This window comes from Mya arenaria, chromosome 4, assembly GCF_026914265.1.
Source record: "Mya arenaria isolate MELC-2E11 chromosome 4, ASM2691426v1".
NCBI classification, from domain to species: Eukaryota; Metazoa; Mollusca; class Bivalvia; order Myida; family Myidae; genus Mya; species Mya arenaria.
This window is the reverse complement of record NC_069125.1, coordinates 77,876,218-77,903,828: the sequence shown is the minus strand read 5'-3', so window position 1 is coordinate 77,903,828 and position 27,611 is coordinate 77,876,218. Positions and strand designations below refer to the sequence as shown.

The following is a 27,611-nucleotide window of genomic DNA, read 5'->3' as shown; positions in this document are numbered from 1 at the left end:
TGGCCACATTGCAAGGCCACTCCATATCTCTGTACAGTGGCCACATTGCAAGGCCGCTTCATGTCTCTGTACAGTGGCCACATTGCAAGGCCGCTCCATGTCTCTGTACAGTGGCCACATTGCAAGGCCGCTTCATGTCTCTGTACAGTGACCACATTGCAAGGCCGCTCCATGTCTCTGTACAGTGGCCACATTGCAAGGCCGCTCCATGTCTCTGTACAGTGACCACATTGCAAGGCCGCTTCATGTCTCTGTACAGTGGCCACATTGCAAGGCCGCTCCATGTCTCTGTACAGTGACCACATTGCAAGGCCGCTTCATGTCTCTGTACAGTGACCACATTGCAAGGCCGCTTCATGTCTCTGTACAGTGGCCACATTGCAAGGCCGCTCCATGTCTCTGTACAGTGACCACATTGCAAGGCCGCTTCATGTCTCTGTACAGTGACCACATTGCAAGGCCGCTCCATGTCTCTGTACAGTGGCCACATTGCAAGGCCACTCCAAGCCTCTGTACAGTGGCCACATTGCAAGGCCGCTTCAAGCATCTATACAGTGGCCACATTGCAAGGCCGCTTCATGTCTCTGTACAGTGACCACATTGCAAGGCCGCTCCATGTCTCTGTACAGTGGCCACATTGCAAGGCCGCTCCATGTCTCTGTACAGTGGCCACATTGCAAGGCCGCTCCATGTCTCTGTACAGTGGCCACATTGCAAGGCCGCTCCATGTCTCTGTACAGTGGCCACATTGCAAGGCCGCTTCATGTCTCTGTACAGTGGCCACATTGCAAGGCCGCTCCATGTCTCTGTACAGTGGCCACATTGCAAGGCCGCTCCATGTCTCTGTACAGTGACCACATTGCAAGGCCACTCCAAGCCTCTGTACAGTGGCCACATTGCAAGGCCGCTCCATGTCTCTGTACAGTGACCACATTGCAAGGCCACTCCAAGCCTCTGTACAGTGGCCACATTGCAAGGCCGCTCCAAGCCTCTGTACAGTGGCCACATTGCAAGGCCGCTTCATGTCTCTGTACAGTGGCCACATTGCAAGGCCGCTCCATGTCTCTGTACAGTGACCACATTGCAAGGCCACTCCAAGCCTCTGTACAGTGGCCACATTGCAAGGCCGCTTCATGTCTCTGTACAGTGGCCACATTGCAAGGCCGCTCCATGTCTCGTTACAGCAAACCACATTGCAAGGCCGCTCCATGTCTCTGTACAGTGACCACATTGCAAGGCCGCTCCAAGCCTCTGTACAGTGGCCACATTGCAAGGCCGCTCCAAGCCTCTGTACAGTGACCACATTGCAAGGCCACTCCAAGCCTCTGTACAGTGGCCACATTGCAAGGCCACTCCAAGCCTCTGTACAGTGACCACATTGCAAGGCCGCTCCAAGCCTCTGTACAGTGGCCACATTGCAAGGCCGCTCCATGTCTCTGTACAGTGGCCACATTGCAAGGCCGCTTCATGTCTCTGTACAGTGGCCACATTGCAAGGCCGCTTCATGACTCTTTACAGTGGCCACATTGCAAGGCCGCTTCATGACTCTGTACAGTGACCACATTGCAAGGCCGCTCCATGTCTCTGTACAGTGGCCACATTGCAAGGCCGCTCCATGTCTCTGTACAGTGGCCACATTGCAAGTCCGCTCCATGTCTCTGTACAGTGGCCACATTGCAAGGCCGCTTCATGTCTCTGTACAGTGACCACATTGCAAGGCCGCTCCATGTCTCTTTACAGTGACCACATTCCAAGGCCGTTCCATGACTCTTTACAGTGACCACATTGCAAGGCCGCTCCATGTCTCTGTACAGTGGCCACATTGCAAGGCCGCTTCATGTCTCTGTACAGTGGCCACATTGCAAGGCCGCTCCATGTCTCTGTACAGTGACCACATTGCAAGGCCGCTTCATGTCTCTGTACAGTGGCCACATTGCAAGGCCGCTCCATGTCTCTGTACAGTGACCACATTGCAAGGCCACTCCAAGCCTCTGTACAGTGGCCACATTGCAAGGCCGCTTCATGTCTCTGTACAGTGGCCACATTGCAAGGCCACTCCAAGCCTCTGTACAGTGGCCACATTGCAAGGCCGCTTCATGACTCTTTACAGTGGCCACATTGCAAGGCCGCTCCATGTCTCTGTACAGTGGCCACATTGCAAGGCCGCTCCATGTCTCTGTACAGTGGCCACATTGCAAGGCCGCTCCATGTCTCTGTACAGTGGCCACATTGCAAGTCCGCTCCATGTCTCTGTACAGTGGCCACATTGCAAGGCCGCTTCATGTCTCTGTACAGTGACCACATTGCAAGGCCGCTCCATGTCTCTGTACAGTGGCCACATTGCAAGGCCGCTCCATGTCTCTTTACAGTGGCCACATTGCAAGGCCGCTCCATGTCTCTGTACAGTGGCCACATTGCAAGGCCGCTTCATGTCTCTGTACAGTGGCCACATTGCAAGGCCGCTCCATGTCTCTGTACAGTGACCACATTGCAAGGCCGCTTCATGTCTCTGTACAGTGGCCACATTGCAAGGCCGCTTCATGTCTCTGTACAGTGGCCACATTGCAAGGCCGCTTCATGTCTCTGTACAGTGACCACATTGCAAGGCCGCTCCATGTCTCTGTACAGTGGCCACATTGCAAGGCCGCTTCATGTCTCTGTACAGTGGCCACATTGCAAGGCCACTCCAAGCCTCTGTACAGTGGCCACATTGCAAGGCCGCTTCATGACTCTTTACAGTGGCCACATTGCAAGGCCGCTCCATGTCTCTGTACAGTGGCCACATTGCAAGGCCGCTCCATGTCTCTGTACAGTGGCCACATTGCAAGGCCGCTCCATGTCTCTGTACAGTGACCACATTGCAAGGCCGCTCCATATCTCTTTACAGTGACCATACTGCAAGGCCGCTTCATGTCTCTGTACAGTGGCCACATTGCAAGGCCGCTTCATGTCTCTGTACAGTGACCACATTGCAAGGCCGCTCCATGTCTCTGTACAGTGGCCACATTGCAAGGCCGCTTCATGTCTCTGTACAGTGACCACATTGCAAGGCCGCTTCATGTCTCTTTACAGTGGCCACATTGCAAGGCCGCTTCATGTCTCTGTACAGTGGCCACATTGCAAGGCCGCTCCATGTCTCGTTACAGCAAACCACATTGCAAAGCCGCTCCATGTCTCTGTACAGTGGCCACATTGCAAGGCCGCTTCATGTCTCTGTACAGTGACCACATTGCAAGGCCGCTCCATGTCTCTGTACAGTGGCCACATTGCAAGGCCGCTTCATGTCTCTTTACAGTGGCCACATTGCAAGGCCGCTTCATGTCTCTGTACAGTGACCACATTGCAAGGCCGCTTCATGTCTCTGTACAGTGGCCACATTGCAAGGCCGCTTCATGTCTCTGTACAGTGGCCACATTGCAAGGCCGCTTCATGTCTCTGTACAGTGACCACATTGCAAGGCCGCTTCATGTCTCTGTACAGTGGCCACATTGCAAGGCCGCTCCATGTCTCTGTACAGTGGCCACATTGCAAGGCCGCTCCATGTCTCTGTACAGTGACCACATTGCAAGGCCGCTCCATGTCTCTGTACAGTGGCCACATTGCAAGGCCGCTCCATGTCTCTGTACAGTGGCCACATTGCAAGGCCGCTTCATGTCTCTGTACGTTGGCCACATTGCAAGGCCGCTTCAAGCATCTATACAGTGACCACATTGCAAGGCCGCTCCATATCTCTTTACAGTGACCACATTGCAAGGCCGCTCCAAAACTCTGTACAGTGACTACAGTGCAAGTCCACTCCATATCTCTGGACAGTGACCACAGTACAAGGCCACTACATGTCTCTGTACAGTGACCACATTGCAAGGCCGCTCCATGTCTCTGTACAGTGACCACATTGCAAGGACGTTCCATGTATCTGTACAGTGACCATATTGCTATGCCGTTCCATGTCTCTGTACAGTGACCACATTGCAAGGACGCTCCATGTCTCTGTACGTTGGCCACATTGCAAGGCCGCTTCAAGCATCTATACAGTGACCACATTGCAAGGCCGCTCCATATCTCTTTACAGTGACCACATTGCAAGGCCGCTCCAAAACTCTGTACAGTGACTACAGTGCAAGTCCACTCCATATCTCTGGACAGTGACCACAGTACAAGGCCACTACATGTCTCTGTACAGTGACCACATTGCAAGGCCGCTCCATGTCTCTGTACAGTGACCACATTGCAAGGACGTTCCATGTATCTGTACAGTGACCATATTGCTATGCCGTTCCATGTCTCTGTACAGTGGCCACATTGCAAGGCCACTCCATGTCTCTGTACGTTGGCCACATTGCAAGGCCGCTTCAAGCATCTATACAGTGACCACATTGCAAGGCCGCTCCATATCTCTTTACAGTGACCACATTGCAAGGTCGCTCCATGACTCTTTACAGTGGCCACATTGCAAGGCCGCTCCATGTCTCTGTACAGTGACCACATTGCAAGGCCGCTCCGTGTCTCTGTACAGTGACCATATTGCTATGCCGCTCCATGTCTCTGTACAGTGGCCACATTGCAAGGCCGCTCCATGTCTCTTTACAGTGACCACATTGCAAGGCCGATCCATGTCTCTGTACAGTGACCACATTGCAAGGCCGCTCCATATCTCTGTACAATGGCCATATTGCAAGGCCACTCCATGTCTCTGTACAGTGACCACATTGCAAGGCCACTCCATATCTCTTTACAGTGACCACATTGCAAGGCCACTCCATGTCTCTGTACAGTGACCACATTGCAAGGCCGCTCAATAACTCTTTACAGTGACCACATTGCAAGGCCACTCCATGTCTCTGTACAGTGGCCACATTGCAAGGCCACTCCATGTCTCTGTACAGTGACCATATTGCTATGCCGCTCCATGTCTCTGTACAGTGACCACATTGCAAGGCCGCTCCATGTCTCTGTACAGTGGCCATATTGCAAGGCCGATCCATGTCTCTGTACAGTGACCACATTGCAAGGCCGCTCCATGTCTCTGTACAGTGACCACATTGCAAGGCCGCTCCATGTCTCCTTACAGTGACCACATTGCAAGGCCGCTCCATGTCTCTGTACAGTGGCCACATTGCAAGGCCGCTCCAAGCCTCTGTACAGTGACCACATTGCAAGGCCGCTCCATATCTCTTTACAGTGACCACATTGCAAGGCCGCTCCAAGCCTCTGTACAGTGACCACATTGCAAGGCCGCTCCATATCTCTTTACAGTGACCACATTGCAAGGCCACTCCATGTCTCTGTACAGTGGCCACATTGCAAGGCCGCTCCAAGCCTCTGTACAGTGACCACATTGCAAGGCCGCTCCATGTCTCTTTACAGTGACCACATTGCAAGGCCGCTCCATGTCTCTTTACAGTGACCACATTGCAAGGCCGCTCCATATCTCTTTACAGTGACCACATTGCAAGGCCGCTCCATGTCTCTTTACAGTGACCACATTGCAAGGCCGCTCCATGTCTCTTTACAGTGGCCACATTGCAAGGCCGCTCCATGTCTCTTTACAGTGACCACATTGCAAGGCCGCTCCATATCTCTTTACAGTTACCACATTGCAAGGCCGCTCCATGTCTCTTTACAGTTACCACATTGCAAGGCCGCTCCATGTCTCTGTACAGTGGCCACATTGCAAGGCCGCTCCATGTCTCTATACAGTGACCACATTGCAAGGCCGCTCCATATCTCTTTACAGTGACCACATTGCAAGGCCACTCCATGTCTCTGTACAGTGACCACATTGCAAGGCCGCTCCATGTCTCTTTACAGTGACCACATTCCAAGGCCGCTCCATATCTCTTTACAGTGACCACATTGCAAGGCCGTTCCATGTCTCTTTACAGTGACCACATTGCAAGGCCGCCCATGTCTCTTTACAGTGACCACATTGCAACGCCGCTCCATGTCTCTTTACAGTGACCACATTGCAAGTCCGATCCATATCTCTGTACAATGAACACATTGCAAGGCCGCTCCATGTCTCTGTACAGTGACCACATTGCAAGGCCGCTCCATGTCTCTGAACAGTGACCACATTGCAAGGCCGTTCCATGTCTCTGTACAGTAACCACATTGCAAGGCCGCTCCATATCTCTTTACAGTGACCACATTGCAAGGCCACTCCATATCCCTTTACAGTGACCACATTGCAAGGCCACTCCATGTCTCTGTACAGTGACCACACTGCAAGGCCACTCCATGTCTCTGTACAGTGACCACAATGCAAGGCCACCCCATGTCTCTGTACAGTGACCACATTGCAAGGCCGCTCCATGTCTCAGTACAGTGACCACAGAGCAAGACTACTCAATGTCTCTATACAGTGACCACAGTGCAAGACCGCTCCATGTCTCTATACAGTGACCACATTGCAAGGCCGCTCCATATCTCTTTACAGTGACCACAGTGCAAGGTCACTCCATGGCTCTGTACAGTGACCACAGTGCAAGACCACTCCATGGCTGTGTACGGTGACCATATTGCAAGGCCACTCCATGTCGCTTTACAGTGGCCACTGAGCAAGATTACTCCATGTCTCTGTACTGTGACCACAGTACCAGGTCGCACCATGTCTCTGTACAGTGACCACAGTGCAAGGCCACTCCATGTCTTTGTACGGTGACCACATTGCAAGGCCACTCCATGTCGCTTTACAGTAGCCACAGAGCAAGGCCACTCCATGTCTCTGTACAGTGACCACAGTGCAAGGTCGCTCCATGTCTCTGTACAGTGGCCACAGTGCAAGGCCACTCCATATTTCTGTACAGTGGCCACATTGCAAGGCCGCTCCATGTCTCTGTACAGTGGCCACATTGCAAGGCCACTCCATGTCTCTTTACAGTGACCACATTGCAAGGCCGTTCCATGTCTCTGTACAGTGACCACATTGCAAGGCCGCTCAATATCTCTGTACAGTGGCCACATTGCAAGGCCACTCCATGTCTCTTTACAGTGACCACATTGCAAGGCCACTCCATGTCTCTTTACAGTGACCACATTGCAAGGCCGCTTCATGTCTCTGTACAGTGACCACATTGCAAGGCCGCTCCATGTCTCTTTACAGTGACCACATTGCAAGGCCGTTCCATGTCTCTGTACAGTGACCACATTGCAAGGCCGCTCAATATCTCTGTACAGTGGCCACATTGCAAGGCCGCTCCATGACTCTGTACAGTGACCACATTGCAAGGCCGCTCCATGTCTCTGTACAGTGACCACATTGCAAGGCCTCTCCATGACTCTTTACAGTGACCACATTGCAAGTCCGCTCCATGTCTCTGTACAGTGGCCACATTGCAAGGCCGCTTCATGTCTCTTTACAGTGACCATATTGCAAGGCCGCTCCATGTCTCTTTACAGTGGCCACATTGCAAGGCCGCTCCATGTCTCTGTACAGTGGCCATACTGCAAGGCCGCTCCATGACTCTGTACAGTGGCCACATTGCAAGGCCGCTCCATGTCTCTTTATAGTGACCACATTGCAAGTCCGATCCATATCTCTTTACAGTGACCACATTGCAAGTCCGCTCCATATCTCTGCACAGTGACCACAATGCAAGACCACTCCATATCTCTGTCCAATGACCACATTGCAAGGCCGCTCTATATCTCTGCACAATGACCACATTGCAAGGCCGCTCCATATCTCTGCACAATGACCACATTGCAAGGCCACTCCATATCTCTGCATAGTGACCACAATGCAAGGCCGCTCCATATCTCTGCACAGTGACCACAGTGCAAGGCCTCTCCATGTCTCTGTACAATGACCACAGTGCAAGGCCACTCCATGTCTCTGCACAATGACCACATTGCAAGGCCACTCCATATCTCTGCACAGTGACCACAGTGCAAGGCCACTCCATATCTCTGCACAGTGACCACATTGCAAGGCCGCTCCATGTCTTTGTACAATGACCACATTGCAAGGCCACTCCATGTCTCTGTACAGTGACCACATTGCAAGGCCACTCCATGTCTCTGTACAATGACCACATTGCAAGGCCACTCCATATCTCTGCACATTGACCATAATGCAAGTCCACTCCATTCCTCTGCACAGTGACCACAGAGCAAAGTCACTCTATGTATATGCCAGTGATCACAGTACAAGGCCGCTCCATGTTTCTGCACAGTGACAACATTGCAAGGCGGCTCCATGACTCTGCAGATTGACCACAGTGCAAGGCCACCATATCTCTGCCAGTGACCACAGTACAAGGCCGCTCCATATCTCTGCCAGTGACCACAATGCAAGGCCGCTCCATATCTCTACCAGTGACCACAGTGCAAGGCCGCTACCTATGATATCTCTGCACAGTGACCAAAATGCAAGGCCGCTCCAAATATATGCACAGTGACCACAGTGCAAGGCCGCTCAATATCTCTGCCAGTGACCTCAGTACAAGGCCGCTCCATATCTCTGTCTGTGACCACTGTGCATGGCTTCTCCATATCTCTACCAGTGAACATAATGCAAGGTCACTCCATAATGCTGCCAGTGGCCACAGTTCAAGGCCTCTCCACATCCCCATGGTAGTGTTCACAGGGGCGTAGCCTACACATTTTTCAGAAAAATCTACAAAATAAAAATGATAAATCTGCAATAAAAACTGTAGGCATAGGGTGTGTGGGGGTGGGGGCGGCTAAACTATGAAATTGCGACAAATGCGCGTTAATCGGAAACCGGATATTTCAAATCCATCGTTTTCCTTTGCTCTAATATACATTTTCACATGACATTAATGCTCCGTATATATTTTATCGAAAGTTGCATACCAGTAGTGTGCGCTTTGACGCCGTACATTAAACATTTCCAATCGGCTTGCTAAAAGTTTGCGGGCGCTTTAATATTTGAAATTATCAACAGTCTGGGGCCAATATGGCAATCATGCCTCCAGTACCAGTTTCCATCCCGGTTAGATAATGTGTTATAAATAGATGGATGGTTATTTGATGTACTCGTATGTCCTAGAAACACATTGAAGACTAACTATTCTAACACGTTAGAGATGTTTTATCTAGATATAATGCAATTTATTAAAACTATGTTACATTTGATGTTTCTGGGGTTCATTAGGTGTACTTCTATAAAAGGGGTTGCACTATGCGCAAATAGAATGGATTTTTTGCAGGAAGCCAACCTTAAAATATTGAAGATCAGAGTAACGACGGTGCCGCCAACATGTCTGGAAAATATCGTGGGCTCCAGGCTCGCGTGCGTGAACGTTTGCCGCATGCAAATTATGTGCATTGCAAGTCGCAGTGCTTGAATCTAGCATTGGCCCATAGTTCGAACATTCTCTGTGTCCGGACTATGATGGCAACAGTTCAAGACATTGGATTCTTGTTCAATTATTCAGCAAAACGTCTAGCAGCGTTCCAGGACTAGCTTTCTAGTGACGTCGCAACGAAAGAGGAAATGAACCTGCGAACTATGCTTCGCTCGTTATGTGAGACACGGTGGTCCAGTCGTGTGGACGCACTCGAAACGTTCCAAATGCGTCCCCCGTAGTGGTCCACGCACCTGAAACTCTTAATGAAGACGGAGACGAGAAAGCCGGCCGGTATTGGCCGCTGTACTGCGCTCAGAATTCATAATCTCACTTGTAGTGGTGCAACACATATTGGGCACTACCGTGAAGCTGACAAATCTACTTCAAAAGGAAGGCAATGATCTACTACACGCTGTTGAAGAAACGAACGTCATTGTCAAATTGTGCAGTGACAGACTGGAGGGCTGATCCTGATGTGTGGAATGGACTGTACATGAAAGCAACGGATATAGGATCAGACTTCGACATTCAACAATCAATGCCAAGAAGAGTTGGTCGGCAACAAAACAGAGCAAATCCTGAGGTGCAAACACCATCTGGCTGCTTCAGAATAACCTTGTACAATGTCTTCAGTGATCATTTAGAACAAGTAATGGAAAGCCGTATCCTGAGAAATTAAGACAGATACAGTGCACAACATTTGTTGCCTTCAAAACTGGATATTCTGCAGGAAGACATGCTGCCATCAAATTGTGCTGCTCATGCCCCTGATCTCCACGAAACATTTGACATATTTAAAACAGAAATTGTACGATGGAAGGTCAGATGGAGCATCGCAGCCGCAAGTCCATCAAGTCTTCCAGAGACCCTCAAGCAGACCAACAAGGACCTGTATCCGTGCATATTTACAAGATTAGGGGTTCTTCTTACCATGCCACCTACATCAGCCTCTTGTGAATAGTCGTATTGTATCATTTCAAATTGTAAGTATAAATAACATTTTTACGTCATTAAAAATAAGCTGCATGGCTTGTATTGGCCACCCAAGGTTATTAAACTCAAAACATAAGTTGAGTAAAATACCAGTTCTTTGTCTACAAATGCATTGAATACTTTAACGATCACGGGGGTTTCTCTCTATTTGTCCTCTTTGTATTATATATCGACAATTGTCAATATAGTATATAAATAGGGTAGAATAAATCGAGGGAAACCTATGTGGTCACGATGGGGAATGGAGCCGTAGTATTCACGAATCAGGTGCGCTCAATTTCCAGAAAAAAAATAAGTTAGTCATATTTTCTCTTGATTTAATGAAAATCGTTCTTAAATTCATGGAACGAGCAAATATTTGCGTAAATATCTGAAAACCAATGATAAGAGACTGCTGACGCAGCTTTTCATAATTCCGTCCAAAAATGGATGGTGTATGCATTTTTCTTAAACCGTTAGTAACGGTTTAAGCCATAGAACATTACATTTGGAATGGAAATATGAAAATCTGCGATCTGATCTTTTGTCAGCAGTCTTTGATCACTGGTTAGCAGATATTTACGCAAAAAGAATGCGAATTCCAAGACAAAAAATAAAAAAGTCGGAAAACGGTAAATCTGTGAGAGTGCAGCTTTAAGGTCACCATTAAAATGAAAACAAATTCGTTTAAAGTTTTGTGTTTATGTTGTAGTTTTTAATGGATATCAGCTCAGTCTATGAACGGAATTAAAATGATGAGACCATTTTTTTGTTGGTTACTACATTTCCGCAATGCAAGTAGCGCGGGAAGTAGCATTGCTTTGACAGATTGTGGTATTCGGCTCATCTCCACTTCAGCGCAGGTAAATTTGTGCTATGACCGCATATGCAAATGAAAAAAGAATCTGACACTCGCCATCATATTATAGTCAAATACATTCAACTCGTCCAGGAAAAAGTATCCCTTACTAGCAAATTTCGTAAACTCGTGGAATATAATTGTGTATCAATAATGACGGCACGTAACAGACCCTATAGATCTATTGATCTTCAGTCATTCAGATTTTTGACGTTGTAAATTTTATTTCGATATAGTGTGCTATACCGCACTGGCGGTAGGTCCATGCGTGTCCGGGCCATTTCTCTGCACCTACCAGTATGAATTCAATGAAACTTTATGTAAAACTTAAATTTCAAGAGGAAATGCGCATAGTATTACCACATTCCGGTTCAATGATTTTTTTAAAGAGTTTTCCATTTAATAATTTTTATAGTATGATATAGGTCCATTCATTCTTTTCTGATGTATACCCCATCTTGGATGAAACATCTTTTCCAACGATAACCTTGTTCAACAACAAAATGAAACAAATCTACCAACAGCTGTATCTGTAAATGTGACAAACAACTGCGGCTATTCAAATCCAATGACTTTTAACTGAGAACTGCGATCTGCTGTACTTTTGCGGACACATGGAATACGGTTCCCGCTTTTAATGAAGATGCGGACTATGAAAGCGGATGGCGGATGCGGACAGCTTGCACATTGACTACTGTCCTTATTATTACTATACTATGCAGATCTTGCGATCTAGGATATCTCATGAATGAACATGGTAATTAATTTTAAAGGAGTCCTATGGCGGTTGAGGTAGAGACAGCAGATCTAAAGAGACTGCATGCGATATAATGGGGGAGAGGAGGAGGGGAAGGGGGGGGGGGGAGATGTACCCTAAGTCGTATTTCGAATAGATCCCGATGTTCTCTAACGAGCCCAATGTATTGTTTACAACTTTTTATGGTATACATCAGTACTGAATACGCCAAGTACTGTCTTCAAATCCGTGCGCCAGGGGAGGGAGCCACTGCCCGTACGAAATTTTTCGCCCGGAATTGACACGTAATTTAACTATAAGTTCCGGGCGGAGTTATTTTCCAGGCGTAGTTTGAATAATATAATGTTAAGTGTTAGAGGTGGATCCCGGCCGGGTTTTTGGGGCAAAATATGTAAATGAGGTGGGACGGAATTCAAATTCCGGGCGGAATTTCAGGTTGCGGGCGGATATTCAGATTTAGCTTGATTTTTAGTTACGGGCGGAATTTCAGATTACGGGCGGTAATTCAGAATGAGACGGAATTTCGGTTGTGGGCAGGATTTCAGATTACGTGCGGAATTTCAGATTCAGACGGAATTTCAGTTACTGGCAGAATTTTAGTTTACGGGCGGATATTCATACATATGTCACATGGAGTTTAATTAATTTTAATTTTATGTGCGCAATAATTTACATGCGAAAACTATGATAAATTAACGGACTGAAAAACAATGTGAATAACCATACTAAAGCTTACTCAATTTATTGTGCATTTTAAATATAAATACGCAGAATAATAAAAGTTAAATTATCATATTGGCTATGAAATATAATTCATGTCACTAGTACACTTCACAGTAGAATGAATACTTCCTTATTGTTCATCGAATACTTCCTTATTGTTCATCAATCTAGTATTTGACAACTGTTATCGCGCATACATGTTCCTCTTAGTAGTGGCCAGATTTAAATCTACTTCAGGAAACGTCATGGCAGCATTTTTCGTCATATCACATACTCTGAAAACAAGGCATTATATTTTTTATTAAACCGAAAGTATAAACTTTCTTATCATAAGAAAACCGAAAGCTCTTTTTTCTCAAAAGAACAACAACACACTTATAAAAGTGATATAAGACGAGTGCTATATTGCTTAACTCTGTGTATGGATACCTAAGTCTTCGGGTTATAATTTTGCACAATGATTTGTTAAAGGGTAACCATGAGCCTTTACTTCTGCCTTATGTTTATATTTTAGGCAGTCTACTTGTAATACAGCATCTACCTCCGAGTATTGCCAGTGGCCAAGCATATGCTTTCTTGCCTCACCAGGGCGAGGTTTCCCAATACCAGTTCCCCATGGAGTTCGCCAGTTTGGTAATGGTGAAATCCTTGTCAATGAGGTCATACATCAAGTTGTCTCATTTTGCCCCCTTTCGGATAGCAGTGGTACATGTTTCGTTCTATAAACCTCACTGTGAGGTAATAGCCTCACCTGTAAATAAGTTGAAACTTGGGAAAGTTTTCTTATACTCTATCTTGTAAATTAAGTTTTAATGATTTCCTTCTATTGAAATTGTATATTTTAGGTTTATTTGATAGTATTGTATAATTTACACACCTGAATTGAAACATGATCTATGGATAACCCTGTAACACAGAACAACAATTACAGAAATAAAGTCATACGTAACAAGCTCTTTAAGTTGCATGCCATAGTACAAGGCTGGTTGAATTGTATTTAAAATAAATGGTTATTAAAGTCAGTTTAGTTAAGAAAATGTTATTTATCTTTTACAAAGTCATAAACTTCTGAGCGTGAGGTTTTATTTGCCATTATAGTATCATAACATTATGATTAAACAAACAGGTATAACTAAATATGTAGTGTTTCTTGCAGCACACTCATAAAGGTAGCAACGACTCCTGAAATAACCGTTTGATTAACATTCTGATATTTGTATGAACAAAATAAGTAGAGAACATGATTATGTTTCGGGAGGCCAGAATGCGTGATGACTGAGCAATATTGAAATGTATTCTTACCACAACAGAGTTGCCTGGGGTTACAGGAGTGGAGATGGTTGGCATGAGTTTTCTTGCGAAGTTGACCTAAGTTGCTCCGATAACTGTAAAAGTTGTTTAAATAATTGCAACAATCACCTTATAACAATTAAATGATGACTTATTTTAGCTGTTTACACAATCCATATTATTTTAATATAACTGCTCTCTTTTATACCCTTATTTTATCATGAATAACATCTTTATAAAATATATATGGTACATTAATTAATTAAGCACTGTCGAGGTTTAATCGAGAAAGCCATTACCTTTGCTGTGAAATTTGTTGATGGAGATGCAGTCGAATTCTGCGTGTGAAAGTGGCTGCTGAAATATCAAGAAGAACACATGTATAACGCAGTTATTTCTGTTTAATAAATTTATTAATTTAAATATTGTTTTTAAAATTAAGACTAAAACCGTTATTCCAGCATAATGCAGAACTTAATTAACATTTTGTTGTTTAAACGAACATATTAAAATGAATATATGTGAACTCGGTAGATTCCGGCAAGTTTCATTATGATAACACCGACAACAATTGAAATTACTCGGAAACTTTCGCGGGGGGGGGGGTTAATGCTGATATCTTTTGTTCGTTGCACATATGAACTTCTTTGTGAAGTTTAATGATTGCGATAATGCTTTTCAGGTGAAATTTATGTAACAAGGCAAATATAAGGTAATTTGGTTGTAATAAACATAGTATTGATACCCAACCAAATATTTTGTAAAGCATAAACTAAGCATTCTTAATCGCATCGAACTTACTCGATGTAAATCAAACATAATAGTTGTAAAAGTGAGAACAGACAAACACAATTTCAAAACCAGTACTGGTAAAACGAGAACTGGAAAAGTTACCACCATCTTTCACGACCTGTAACGTACCCCTTTGAATTGACCTTACGACAGCGGCTACTAAGCCACGCTCCCTGATATCAAGGGAGCGAACTCTGTCTATGTCCGTCAAACAAACAAGGAAGCAATGGCGTCGTTTCGCCTACCGATATTCCTGACGGTTTGGGGCCAAATTATCATAAATGTGACATTTCACTGCGAAAACAACAGTAGGCAAAGGAATTTGTTACTGGCTGCTACATCGGAAAGCTCGTTATATCTTTAAGTTATGTCTTCCACAGAGTCTGATCCAGCGATTGCATTATTCTCGCTTGTTTCGGAAACGGAACGAATTCCACGCCGGTCTGGCTACCTTGTATCCGAATTACAAGTGTCATTACAACACCTTTTTACCATAATACTTAAAAAGGCGATGAAATGTCAATGCATGTATATGACGGACTCTGGTCAGTTTGACGGACAAAATGGCGGATAACAACACGGCTTATCAGCGCTGTATTCTGATTGGCTGATAGGACCTGTCAATCAAATCCTGTCGTAAGGTCAATATTGTTACATTTGATTATCCGCCAGTCTCACACAGCATATGCACTTTATTTCGCGATTCAAAGTTTGTAAGACACCTCAAGTCCGCGTTATTCTTATCAATCACGGCTAATATTCCATCTGTTGGTCAATACACACAACCATACGTTTTAACTTTAACGTTACTCACGCAAATTCAAATGTTTTCTTGGTAAAAGTCTAGTTATCCATTATTCGTAAGCGCGGTACATGTATGTCTACCAGTAATGGTTTCCGTGTGGGCATCTTGTGAAACACATGACCGGAATAAATAAAGGTTAAGGTTCTCAAAGGGAATTCAAACCAGATTTGTGCAAGATAAGGCGAGTATTTATGAACAGCTGGATCTTGTACCCCATTGATAGCCCATGAGGCTTATCGGTGAGTCAAATATTGTAGCACAGTATTGTACATGATGACCTCGAATCGAGTGGAAGTCAATTATTTATAGCCAACTGGGCTAAGTTTAGTTCAATTGCTATAAGTGATTGATGTTATAATGTCCCAATTAGTGTCATAAGTAACATTTTAAGTGGACTTTAAAGTTCATAAAAACTGAGTGCAATTTATATCATGGGGTCATGTTGTTTTTTTCCTGTATGTGTTTGACTGCCCTTTGTAGTTTTATTTTTATTTTTGTTGCATATTTTATATTGCATGGAGTATGCGGTGTTCAGATGAAAGCATGGAAGATGTTTAGTCTTTAACTCGCTATGTGAAATCGGAATAATGATTCCGTCCATACTCCAGGCGGAATTCACCGATTCTGTGCCCGGAATCCGCCCCTTTATTTCGTACGGGTGGTGTCCTTTTTATATCGTCTATTCAGGGGTTTGAAACAATGACATCCCGCCCTAGAAGCGATCATATGAATATTACCACAGGCACAAGCCACATATGACGGTGGTGAACATGCAGATAAACATTTATCTCTTATCATCATCAAAGGCACCAAAACTACCCACCACTCCAGTGAATATTCCACAGAGAAATCAGACTAATACAGTAACTCATGGGTTCCGATAATTTGAATGTATTCTATCAAAATCAAATATTTGCCCCCTCTTTAACGCGTTACTGTCTTTTATAATACATTTCCGCTCCATGCTGAATGTAACATCATTCTTTGCGGACTCTTGTTTTGTCATGACGTCACAAACTTACGTCATTGAATCTGTGATTACGTTTTGACGTTAACAACGCCCAGAGAAACATAGACCCACTTCGTAAGAAGATGATGGCAGACATGACTGTTTCAAGCGCCGTCTTCACTGACTGAGGAAGCAATGACGGGATCGTCAAGCGCTAAGCTACCAAGACTTATTCCCGGGCCGCTCGTTAACAGCCCCATAGACGGTGAGCGACGATAAAGTCAAGCTTTAATACAATTAAACATGGTTGATGATTAATGTATACGACTTAACAATTTTCTCCACAGAACAATTGTGTAACTTTCGTACTTTACCGGTAAAGCCGACTTATATAATTATATATGTAGAAACTATATAAGTTTTCAAAAATATTATTTTGCTTTATTGATTGCAGAATCTTAATCGCAGTTCAAATACATTTTATAAATGAACATTTTCTTAGCATTAGCTGGATTTTTTTTAAATAATATTACCAGCGTATCATTTGAACAACTTAATTATAGTAGTTGACGAGAAGCACGCACCTCGCGAAAATCGAAATACTATTAAACGTTTCAAGAAGTGTATATATATATTATGTATATTTCACAATGAAGGGAATTTAACCTGGATGAACTACACTGAAAAAATCAAATGTCCTATATCCCGTTGGCTTCACCGAAACACTATAACTTTTAAATTTTTAAGTGAACCTGGTACACATATTAGACATACGACCTTGTTTAAACATTGTCTGGTTAATTGCTTGAGCAGGCGGCGGCCCGGATACCGCAGAGGAACGAAACAGGAAGCGAAAGAAGGAAAAACCAGACCGCAAAGAGAAGACAGACCGGAAGGAGAAACCAGACCGAAAGGATGACAAGCTGCACGACGATCGGACCCGGCGGAACTGGCTGGAGCAACAAGGTACAGTGGTGGTGAAATCTTGACTGGACACAGCTAGCCTTACTTAAATTGTATCCGTATCTGCATCTTTACGGCTTAGGACCTTTTCAGGCTTCACACACCGGAGGACGGCGCTAAAATTGGAGGGCGGCATTGAAGCCCTCAACTGGCTCTGCGTTGGCCTCACTATCTTCCAGTTGACTCCACTCTCTTAGCGTTTTCACAAAGAATGATTTTTTAGTTGCTCAGATTTATAATATATTATTTGAAAGCCTCTAGAGTTGTTTATCACTTGGATTTGTATGATATTTGATGTAACACAATCATTAAAGGTTTTCGCCTTAATGTGCCCCTTTTTCTTTGTTGGTTGGAGATATTCTGTCGGTGGTAGTGTGTCTATCTTAGAATAAAAATTACAACTTACTAACATCCCATAATAAATATGTCTCCTGGGTGTCTGAATTTCACCGAAGATGGATTAACACACAGTGTTACTGAAATGAGAAACATCTATCTATTGGAGACTTAACCGTCCTAGGACTAGACATCATAACTTTTAATTTACAAGTTGAACAATATAGTTCCATGCATGTTGACTCTAGTTTGCTTTGCAGAAGACCGGGGCCGGAATGTTGAAGAGGAGAAGAGCGCGGGGAAGCTGGACATTGAGCGGCGGGAGGAGGCCAAGATGGCGAAGATGGAGGCCCACTTCCGGTACAGTGTTGAAATTAACTTTCATTTCAATAGCGTGAGGTTAAATGTTGCTTTGCATAAAAGAGGTTCTTTATAGCTATATGTTTCAGACCAGGCCAAGAAAGTAATATTGTAAATGCTAAAACATTTTGCCTAAAAAAAAAAATACACACACACACACATTTATATCGCAACAAACGGTTTGACTGGTTGTTGTAAGTGTAGGACAAAATCCCTCGGACGACAGTTTTTGCAGACAGAGAAAATCCCCCCACGCTTTAAAACTATGTTTTATGCTGTTTCCGGGTAGAAATGTAAAATATACTAAAACAAAGTGCATACAATACATATGGTAATATACCTTCGAAAATGAAAAGACAAGTTAGTTATACTATTTGGGATTTTGCCCGACTATGCAAAAATTTGGTGATTTTTGCGGGGGTATTTTGTCCGTCTCCCGAATGTTGTTGACCGTGATACTTGTACAGGCGGAAGCGAGCAGAAGTTGTAAAGGCTGGTGGCGGATCCGGCAAGAGTTACGCACCCCTGGCCGTGGACAGTCTCACGGTGCTCCAGCCGCGGCGCAACAACTCTTCAAGGTCACGGGAGAGGCTCGCCTCGTGGATGCCTCCCACAGACTTAAACGGTGAATATGAGTTACTATTTATCCATGGAAACGGTTGTATTTCTGCTGGGTTTTTTTTTAAGAACGGGGCGCAATGCAAACTATTTTCAGAAGGGTTACATGTTATTGAAAACTGCTCAAATTATATATGTTCATGGGCTTTATCTGTTCCCATCCAGCACTTGTGGTGAACAGAGAGCTGCTGGCGACCGCCAGGGCGGAGCTGGAACGCCTCAACAGGCAACATGACGCGCCGCAGCGCCAAAATCAGACACGGTATACACAAAATATGTGTCTCTCAAGCTTAAGCCAAAAACGTGAATTTGAAATGATTACCAAAACATAAAATATGTTATTATGTATCACCCCTTTAAATGTTGTTTAAAGATACGTATCGTCCCTTCTAGTGATAACTGTTGTGTAAAGAGATGGACCGCCCCTTTCAGTGATAAATGTAATATAAGGAGACGTATCGACCCTTTTAGTGATAACTGTTGTATAAGGAGACGTATCACCCCTTTTAGTGATAACTGTTGAATAAGAAGACGTATAACCCCTTTTAGTGATAACTGTTGTATAAGGAGACGTATCACCCCTTTTAGTGATAACTGTTGAATAAGAAGACGTATAACCCCTTTTAGTGATAACTGTTGTATAAGATGACGTATAACCCCTTTTAGTGATAACTGATGTATAAGGAGACGTATGACCCTTTTTGGTGATAACTGTTGTATGAGGAGACGTACCGCCCCTTTTAGTGATAAATGTTGAATGACGAGACGTATCGCCCCTTTCAGTGATAAATGTTGTATGAAGAGACGTATCGCCCCTTTGATGGATAACTGTTGTATGAAGAGACGTATCGCCCCTTTCTGGGATAACTGTTATATAAGGAGACGTATCGCCCCTTAAGTAATAACTGTTGTATGAGGAGACGTATCGCTCCTTTTAGTGATAAATGTTGAATGACGAGACGTATCGTCCCTTTCAGTGAATGTTGTATGAAGAGACGTATCGCCCCTTTCAGTGATAACTGTTGTATGAAGAGACGTATCGCCCCTTTCAGTGATAACTGTTGTATGAAGAGACGTATCACCCCTGTCAGTAGTAAATGTTGAATGACGTGACGTATCGCCCCTTTCAGTAATAAATGTTGTATGACGAGACGTATCGCCCCTTTCAGTGATAACTGATGTATTAAGTTACGTCTTCTGCAGCGTTTCCTTTTAACCCTTTAAACATTAATTTCTCTGTGGCATTGGACCGATCAAAGTTCTTAACAACGGACACATTGCAAGCATGAACATTTGATTGTTTGGTACTTAACAAGCTTCACATTGACCTTGAACATGAGTTCTGAGACGAACGAACACTTGTTTTGGCCATGTTATTTCGACAGTTCTTTTGCCCTTCGATTAGCAGGAAGCAGAAAGGGAAACAATGACATACCTTTGCAGGTACCCGGCGCACGCTGACGGCGTGTCCCCCTGGGACCAAACAAACAACAGTACGTGCCAGGCGAGCAGACGACATCGCGTCCGTCCCTGGTGGCTCCTCCCAAAAGCAGTCGACAACGCATCGGGGAATATATAAATCATAAAAATACTTTTGAAATATATGAGCATCTATTGAAAATAAATTTATGTTAACATTATGGTACTGTTTTCTCTGTCATGATGTTATCTTGAAGTATTCCAGTTTGACTCCTGTCCATCGGCATGTAAGAAATCGGGCAATTGAGGAATTGAAATATCTACACAAGGCCAACACATATTTTTGAAAGTTTAATGAGAGACAAAGTTAAATATTTAATATTGAGAAAAATGTTTTAACGTAGCCTTTAACTAGATCTATCACTGAATGTGATTTATACCCCCGGTATTCTTTACCATAGTATGAAGTCAAATTACATTCCATCAAGCAGTTTTCAAGTCACGTTTCGGACAAGAAAAGAGTAATAAAGGGCAATTTCTCCGTAAATTAGCTAAAATAGTTTTGGTCCTTCCGCAGTTATGCACTTTCGCTCATTGTGCTAAACCATTGTATTAAGTCAAATTAAATTCCATCAAGTAGTTTTCAAGTTATTTTCTGGACAATAAAACATAACAAAGAGCAATAACTCTGTAATTAGCTAATATGGAGTCATGGGTCCTGTGCACTGAATTTCATCTCATTGTGCTTTACCATTGTATGAGGTTAAATAAAATTACAACAATCAGTTTTCAAGTTATGTTCCAGACCAGGAAAATTGCAAGGGACTGACAAACCAACCACAGGATGACTCCAATATACACCTTCAAACTCTGTCTGTCAGGGGTATAAAAAGGATTATCAAGAATATACTAGAGATTGCTTTTTTGAAAAAGCGCATGTCTCCCCCATTGTGTGGTCGTAGGTGAGAAATAATCAATGATGGATCCCAAAATCAATAGGGGCCATCAACTAGTCATGACTAACTGGCATACCAAGTATGAAGTTCCTGGGTGTAAACGTTCTTGAGTTATTGAGCAGAAACCGGTTCTTCACCTCAAGGTCAGTGACCTTGACCTTTGACCAACTGATTGCAAAATCAACTAGACATCATGACCAACCTCACTTCAAAGTTTGGTGAACCTAGATCAAAGCATTCTCCTGATATTGCACGGAAATATTTTTTTACATTAGAGGTCACAGCGACGTTGACCTTTGACCTTGTGACCCCCCAAAATATAGGAGTTTTCTAAACCTCATGATCAACCTCCCTACCAAGTTTGGTGAACCTAGGTCAAACCATTGTCAAGATATTGAGCGGAAATGTTTTTTACATTGGGGGTCGCCGCGACCTTGACCTTTGACCTAGTGACCCCAAAAACAATAGGGATCTTCTACACCTCATGACCAACCTCCCTACCAAGTTTGGTGAACCTAGGTCAAACCGTTCTCAAGATTTTGAGCAGAAATGTTTTTTATATTGGGGGTCGCCGCGACCTTGACCTTTGACCTAGTGACCCCAAAAACAATAGGGATCCTCTACACCTCACGACCAACCTCCCTACCAAGTTTGGTGAACCTAGGTCAAACCATTCTCAAGATATTGAGCGGAAATGTTTTTTACATTGGGGGTCGCCGCGACCTTGACCTTTGACCTAGTGACCCCAAAAACAATAGGGATCCTCTACACCTCACGACCAACCTCCCTACCAAGTTTGGTGAACCTAGGTCAAACCATTCTCAAGATATTGAGCGGAAATGTTTTTTACATTGGGGGTCGCCGCGACCTTGACCTTTGACCTAGTGACCCCAAAAACAATAGGGATCCTCTACACCTCACGACCAACCTCCCTACCAAGTTTGGTGAACCTAGGTCAAACCATTCTCAAGATATTGAGCGGAAATGTTTTTTACATTGGGGTCGCCGCGACCTTGACCTTTGACCTAGTGACCCCAAAAACAATAGGGATCTTCTACACCTCATGACCAACCTCCCTACCAAGTTTGGTGAACCTAGGTCAAACCATTCTCAAGATATTGAGCGGAAATGTTTTTTACATTGGGGGTCGCCGCGACCTTGACCTTTGACCTAGTGACCCCAAAAACAATAGGGATCTTCTACACCTCATGACCAACCTCCCTACCAAGTTTGGTGAACCTAGGTCAAACCATTGTCAAGATATTGAGCGGAAATGTTTTTTACATTGGGGGTCGCCGCGACCTTGACCTTTGACCTAGTGACCCCAAAAACAATAGGGATCTTCTACACCTCATGACCAACCTCCCTACCAAGTTTGGTGATCCTAGGTCATGCGGTTTTCCAGTTATCGATCGGAAACGAAGTGTGACGTACGGACGGACTGACGGACTACCGGACTACCGGACTGACGGACAGGGCAAAAACAATATGTCTCCCCCAGAGAGGGGGAGACATAAATATATATATATCATGTATTGGTTACTTCATATGTTTACACATATATGTCTGTGTATATATAAGACGGTTATATACATTTTTCAAGTACAATGTCTGAAAATCAGAAATAATTCTGCAACGATTGAGGAATTTACATTTAATAACATAGCTGAATTTAAATTACACGCAAAAATTATTTGCTGTAAAACGGCTTACTCTCAAAAAATATTAATTAAAAAGAGAATTATTTTTCAAACATTAATTACAAAAGCTTTCCTGGTATCTCATTTTTTTGCATCTTAACTCCCCCTTTTGCGATTTTGTCAGAATACAAAAATTAAAAAACAAAAATGTCTGGCTGTTTCAAACCACAAGCAGTCCAGAAACATCAGCATTTTCTTAATAATATATAAAGATGGTTCTGTATCAAATCAATTGAAAAAAACATTTTGTAAAAATATAACATAAATCAGGTAAACAATAGGCAATGATGGTTTACAGGAAATATAGAAACTAAATAAAACTAGGAAGTAAACAAAAACAATATTGAAGTACTATTACATACTTTGTTTTATGAATAACCATGACAGTAGGAATATTCCCTGTTAGAGGTGTTAAACAATCTGTCTTCTATAATAATACCACTATAATTAAATGGGACATCCATACTGATGGGTGTTTTCAGACTTTCATTCATCATTTGACATTCCAAATACAGACATATCAATCGCAGAAAAGAAGGTTTAATTGGCACTGGAACAAGAATTACATCACACAATAAAAAGACCAGACAATGAAAATGGGAGAACAAAATCATGTTGTTGTTTTTTATCTTCGAAGAATAAATGACAGAAAGTATAAAAATAAACTGAAAACATGCACACATCTGAGAGTGAGCGTGTGTGCGTGTGTGCGTGTGTGTGTGTGAGTGAGTGAGTGAGTGAGCGGGTGTGGGTGACTGCAATTGGAGATTGTGCCAGAAGAAACCAGCATCCAGTAAACATTATACACAGAGCAGGCATCTACACACACATGCACGCTCACTCATACACGCGCACACACATATTCACAACATTAAAATGGCAACAAAGCAATCTTTAACACAGTGAACAGCACAAGTGAGAGGTATGACACAGCAATCATGAATGAAAACAGTTGAAGATGATAGTGTAACATGAATAATGCAATCTACATTGTAAAAGCATTTGCTTACTACAGACAGCTTAATTCAATAGGTTATGCCTGATATCTGCCTGCATACTGATTGCATTTTAAACTGAGTATTAGAGCACAAATGTAACTGAGAACAGAACACTATTTACAAGATACCTGCCACTCATAACAAAAAAATATCATCTATTTCCTGAAGTATTTAAACAATCAATTTCAAAACAACATATAACACAATCTCTTTTAACACAAAATCAAAACAAAACACCATAACAAACTAGCATTTCAAAGATAAGCCGCCTGATCGGAGTGCCCATCACAGTCAACCAGCTATAATATCAATCTTATTTAAAAGGCGCAAAACTTAGTAGTCAATTACGAATTGAACTTCTCTGTCTAATATACCCAATCAAAAAGTAAGCCACTTGCATTTAAATGTAAAAGGGGCATAACTGCAGTTTAACTTGAGTGATTTATCTCATAAACTTAGTCAAAACATTATGCCTGCAACCACTGACATTAACTTGAATCATGATTGGATGATATTAATGAAATTAAGTGTCTGCATAAGTAATACAGGTCTATTACTGTGCTTTAACTTGAGCAATTTATCTCTTGATCAAACATGGTCAAGCCAGTAAGCCTATTAACAATGTTACAGTTTAATCATGATTGGATTATAATTAAGTAATTGGCTGCACAAGTAATAAAGCATCAATATTGCACTGTAAAAGGGACTTAACTCTGGAGTTACTGAGGTGAGTTACCCCACATTCAAACTTCATAAAAACATTATGCCAACCAACACTGTCACCAAGTTTCATCATGATTTGATAATTATTACTTAAAAGCAAACAACAACTTTGTTATAAGGAATGAGGAGAGTCTTATGGATAAGCTGTATATCACTGATCACTGTTTCAGTGCTTGAGGCCTTCATAGGTGATTTTTTCCACATACATTTTTATTAATCAATGGTCACAGCTTATTGAACTGTTTCATTAGATACAGCAGAAAACAAAACCCCACAAAACTTTGCATTTAGTTATTGTCTACAAAAGACTCTAATCTTCCTTTTATTAATGTAAAAGGGCCATAACTCTGGAGTTGATTTAGCCCAAAATCGGACATGACTGAGAAATTATGCTCACAAGAATGCCACCAAGATTTATCATGTTTGGATAATAAAACCTTAAGTTAGTCTGCACAATATATAAGGCTATTATTTGTTAATGTAAAAGGGGCATAGCTAACTATAGGCCATACATCACACGATTAAACCTAACTAAGACACTTTGACTACCAACACAGTCACCAAGTTTCAACATGATTAGATAATAAATATTTAAGGTATCTCTAGAAGGTTTTGTAGATGCCAGTGCTACCAGCGCGTAAAATAACACCTTTACAGATGACACAACAATACCTATATGTGGCCTTAAAGTTGACACAACAATACTTTTATGTCATCTTTACAGTTGACACACCAATACCTATATTTAACCTTTACAGTTGACACAACAACACTAGACTAATAATTTTAGCACCTCCTTACTTAAACAATTATTTCCATTAACATCATTATTATCATCATACATAAAATAACTGTATAAATTGTAGCGGCACTTGTTATAAAAACATCATTGTTACTAGCAACAAAACCATCATAGTTTAAACTGACAGTCATTTGAACTATCTGTCCTTTTCAAACCACAAAATAATTTTCAAATATTGTCCAAATTCTGCAACATAATAACATTATTCAGTAACTCTTCCATCAAGCTTCAATGTCAGAAACATATCGCTTCTCTTTCGTATCTTTGCAAATTAAATAAAAGAAGTAAAATTACTATTAAAATGAAATTCATAAAAATACATAAACCTTAGTAAATTTCTCCATTTATGTATTAATGCTATATACATACACAAACAGACGAGAGAGGCCATCCAATGGTGTTATTAAAATTAACAAGCAAACATCTATCCTTTCTTACAAGGAATGTAAGAGAATAAAATACAAAATTAGTACAAAATGATATAATGTATACATGTATAACAACAAATAACAGCCTCCTTAACTAGACACAACTGAAGCCAACTGTACAAACTGGTTAATTCTTTGGTTTGGTCAGTTTGCCAAAATTATTGATTGGTCAATATTATTCTAATGATTATAATAAACTAATAAAATGATTTAAATGTCTGCACTAGGTAAAGGAGAACCTGTGGACAACTTATCAAAGGTTTATACAATTGGCTGCTGTATATCAACATACATTAAAAACAACATAAAATATTCTTACACATTAAATGAGTGCTAAAATTATCTAATCCAAGATCATTATAAGTAACATTAGAAATGTTCTCACACACATCTCACACACAGACATTGGCACAAAAGTCAACATATTAAGGCATGTTAGAGTGGGGCTGGTTCAATGTTCCCGGGTTAGCCCCAACTTGGTGTTGACAAAGGGTGTGGGTGGGGTCTCGTACACCACAGTGGTGATGGGCTTCAGGGGTTTCCGGGGTCGCCACATTGTTTGGAACTTCTGTGACTCGTTCTGCCGTGCGGACTTATTCCCAAACACCGTAAACCCCGAGAGTTTATCCAGACTAGAAGGTAACACTTTCGGCCAAGGTTGAGGTATGCTTTCAAGCTTTCCATTGGACATAGTGAGGTTAGCAATATCATGTATATTTTCATTCCTTGAATAGTTTTGAGCAAATTTGAAGGGTGGTAGTTTAACTGATGGGATAGCCTCCCCTGACACCTTGTTGAAGGATTTAGCTGCCATGTTGAGCTTGTGGTTTTGTACAGAGGCCTTGTTCTTCCCTGTGAAGGCCCAACATACTGGAGATCCACTCTTCTTTTTTCCATTTCTGCGGACTCGTGTATGTTCCTCTCTTTTCACTTTTGGCATGTCTCCAACTCTCTCTGCATTCAGGTAACTTTGCAAGCTTTTGTTTAAATTTCTACTTTGCTGAACCTGCATTCCATTGATTCTACTACTCTCGTCCTTGACATGCTGGAACTGATCAAAGCTGGACTGATTGTACATGGTGTTGGCAATATCCTTGAGCAGACCGGTGGAGTTTGTGTCAGAGATGAAGTCGAGGTCCAAGGGTCCATCCACCATGCGAGTGTTGAACACGCCGTAGCAATCAGCGTCATCCACACCGCTCACTTCCTCATCCAAATTTTCAGACAGTTCTTCCTTTTCAGCTTCAAAAGGCATCATAAAACTGTGGTTCATGTTGAATAGATGCTCATTGTCATCTATATTCATCTCATTAAGGTCACTTGTTTTTTCTGATTCGTTGTTTATTTCTTCATTGTTCATGTTCTCATCTGCTGGTGGTACCTCAGTCGCTCCATTTGGACCATTGTGTCCTGGGGAGTTGGCGCCGGTGTTGTCAGTATCACCACCTTTTCCCGCCCCAGAGCTGCCTCCAAAATCTCCTTTACCTTTACCCAAATCATTAGAACCCTGAGTGTCACTCCCTCCGAGAAGGTTAAAGAGTCCTGTATCAGCTACAGGCTTGGACAGATTTTCCCTGAAGAATACAACAATCACAGATATGTTATCTTGGGAGTCGTTGTCTTTTGCATACTTGACAAGGTGCTTGGCCACACCCTGAAGGTCGCCGCCGGTTTTGGTGACATAGTTATACACAACATGTGGTAACTCCTCAGGGGTGAGGCCATCCCAAAGGCCATCACAGGCAAGCACAAGGTACTCCTCCCCACCATCGAGGGACATCTCCTGAACCTCTGCCTTGCTGCTCACAAATGGCTTGTACTGCACATCACCTACACCATAAATC

General features: G+C 42.9%; 2 protein-coding genes across 2 annotated transcripts in view; one reads left to right on the top strand and one right to left on the bottom strand.

Moving 5' to 3' along the window:
* Positions 1–16,659: 16,659 nt before the first annotated feature.
* Positions 16,660–20,320, top strand: LOC128231094 (arginine/serine-rich coiled-coil protein 2-like). The gene is made up of 6 exons (XM_052943515.1): positions 16,660–16,729; positions 17,278–17,430; positions 18,012–18,123; positions 18,591–18,748; positions 18,907–19,003; positions 20,185–20,320. The coding sequence occupies exons 1-6, from the start codon at positions 16,660–16,662 to the stop codon at positions 20,318–20,320; spliced, it is 726 nt and encodes a 241-aa protein (XP_052799475.1).
* Positions 20,321–20,496: 176 nt separating this feature from the next.
* The window catches only part of LOC128231277 (protein phosphatase 1E-like), a 28,471-nt gene continuing 21,356 nt past the window's right edge, over positions 20,497–27,611 (bottom strand). Inside the window, exon 7 of the mRNA XM_052943884.1 lies at positions 20,497–27,597. Coding sequence (XP_052799844.1) covers positions 26,219–27,597 — 1,379 coding nt within the window. The 3' untranslated portion in view covers positions 20,497–26,218. The remainder of the gene's footprint in view (positions 27,598–27,611) is intronic.

What these genes read in the sequence shown, in the direction of transcription:
- LOC128231094 (XM_052943515.1), top strand. Translation starts at nt 16,660, where the DNA reads ATGACGGGATCGTCAAGCGCTAAGCTACCAAGACTTATTCCCGGGCCG. An exon ending in CGTTAACAGCCCCATAGACG is followed by an intron (nt 16,730 to 17,277) that starts GTGAGCGACGAT and finishes TTGCTTGAGCAG; the next exon opens with GCGGCGGCCCGGATACCGCA. An exon ending in AAGATGGAGGCCCACTTCCG is followed by an intron (nt 18,124 to 18,590) that starts GTACAGTGTTGA and finishes ATACTTGTACAG; the next exon opens with GCGGAAGCGAGCAGAAGTTG.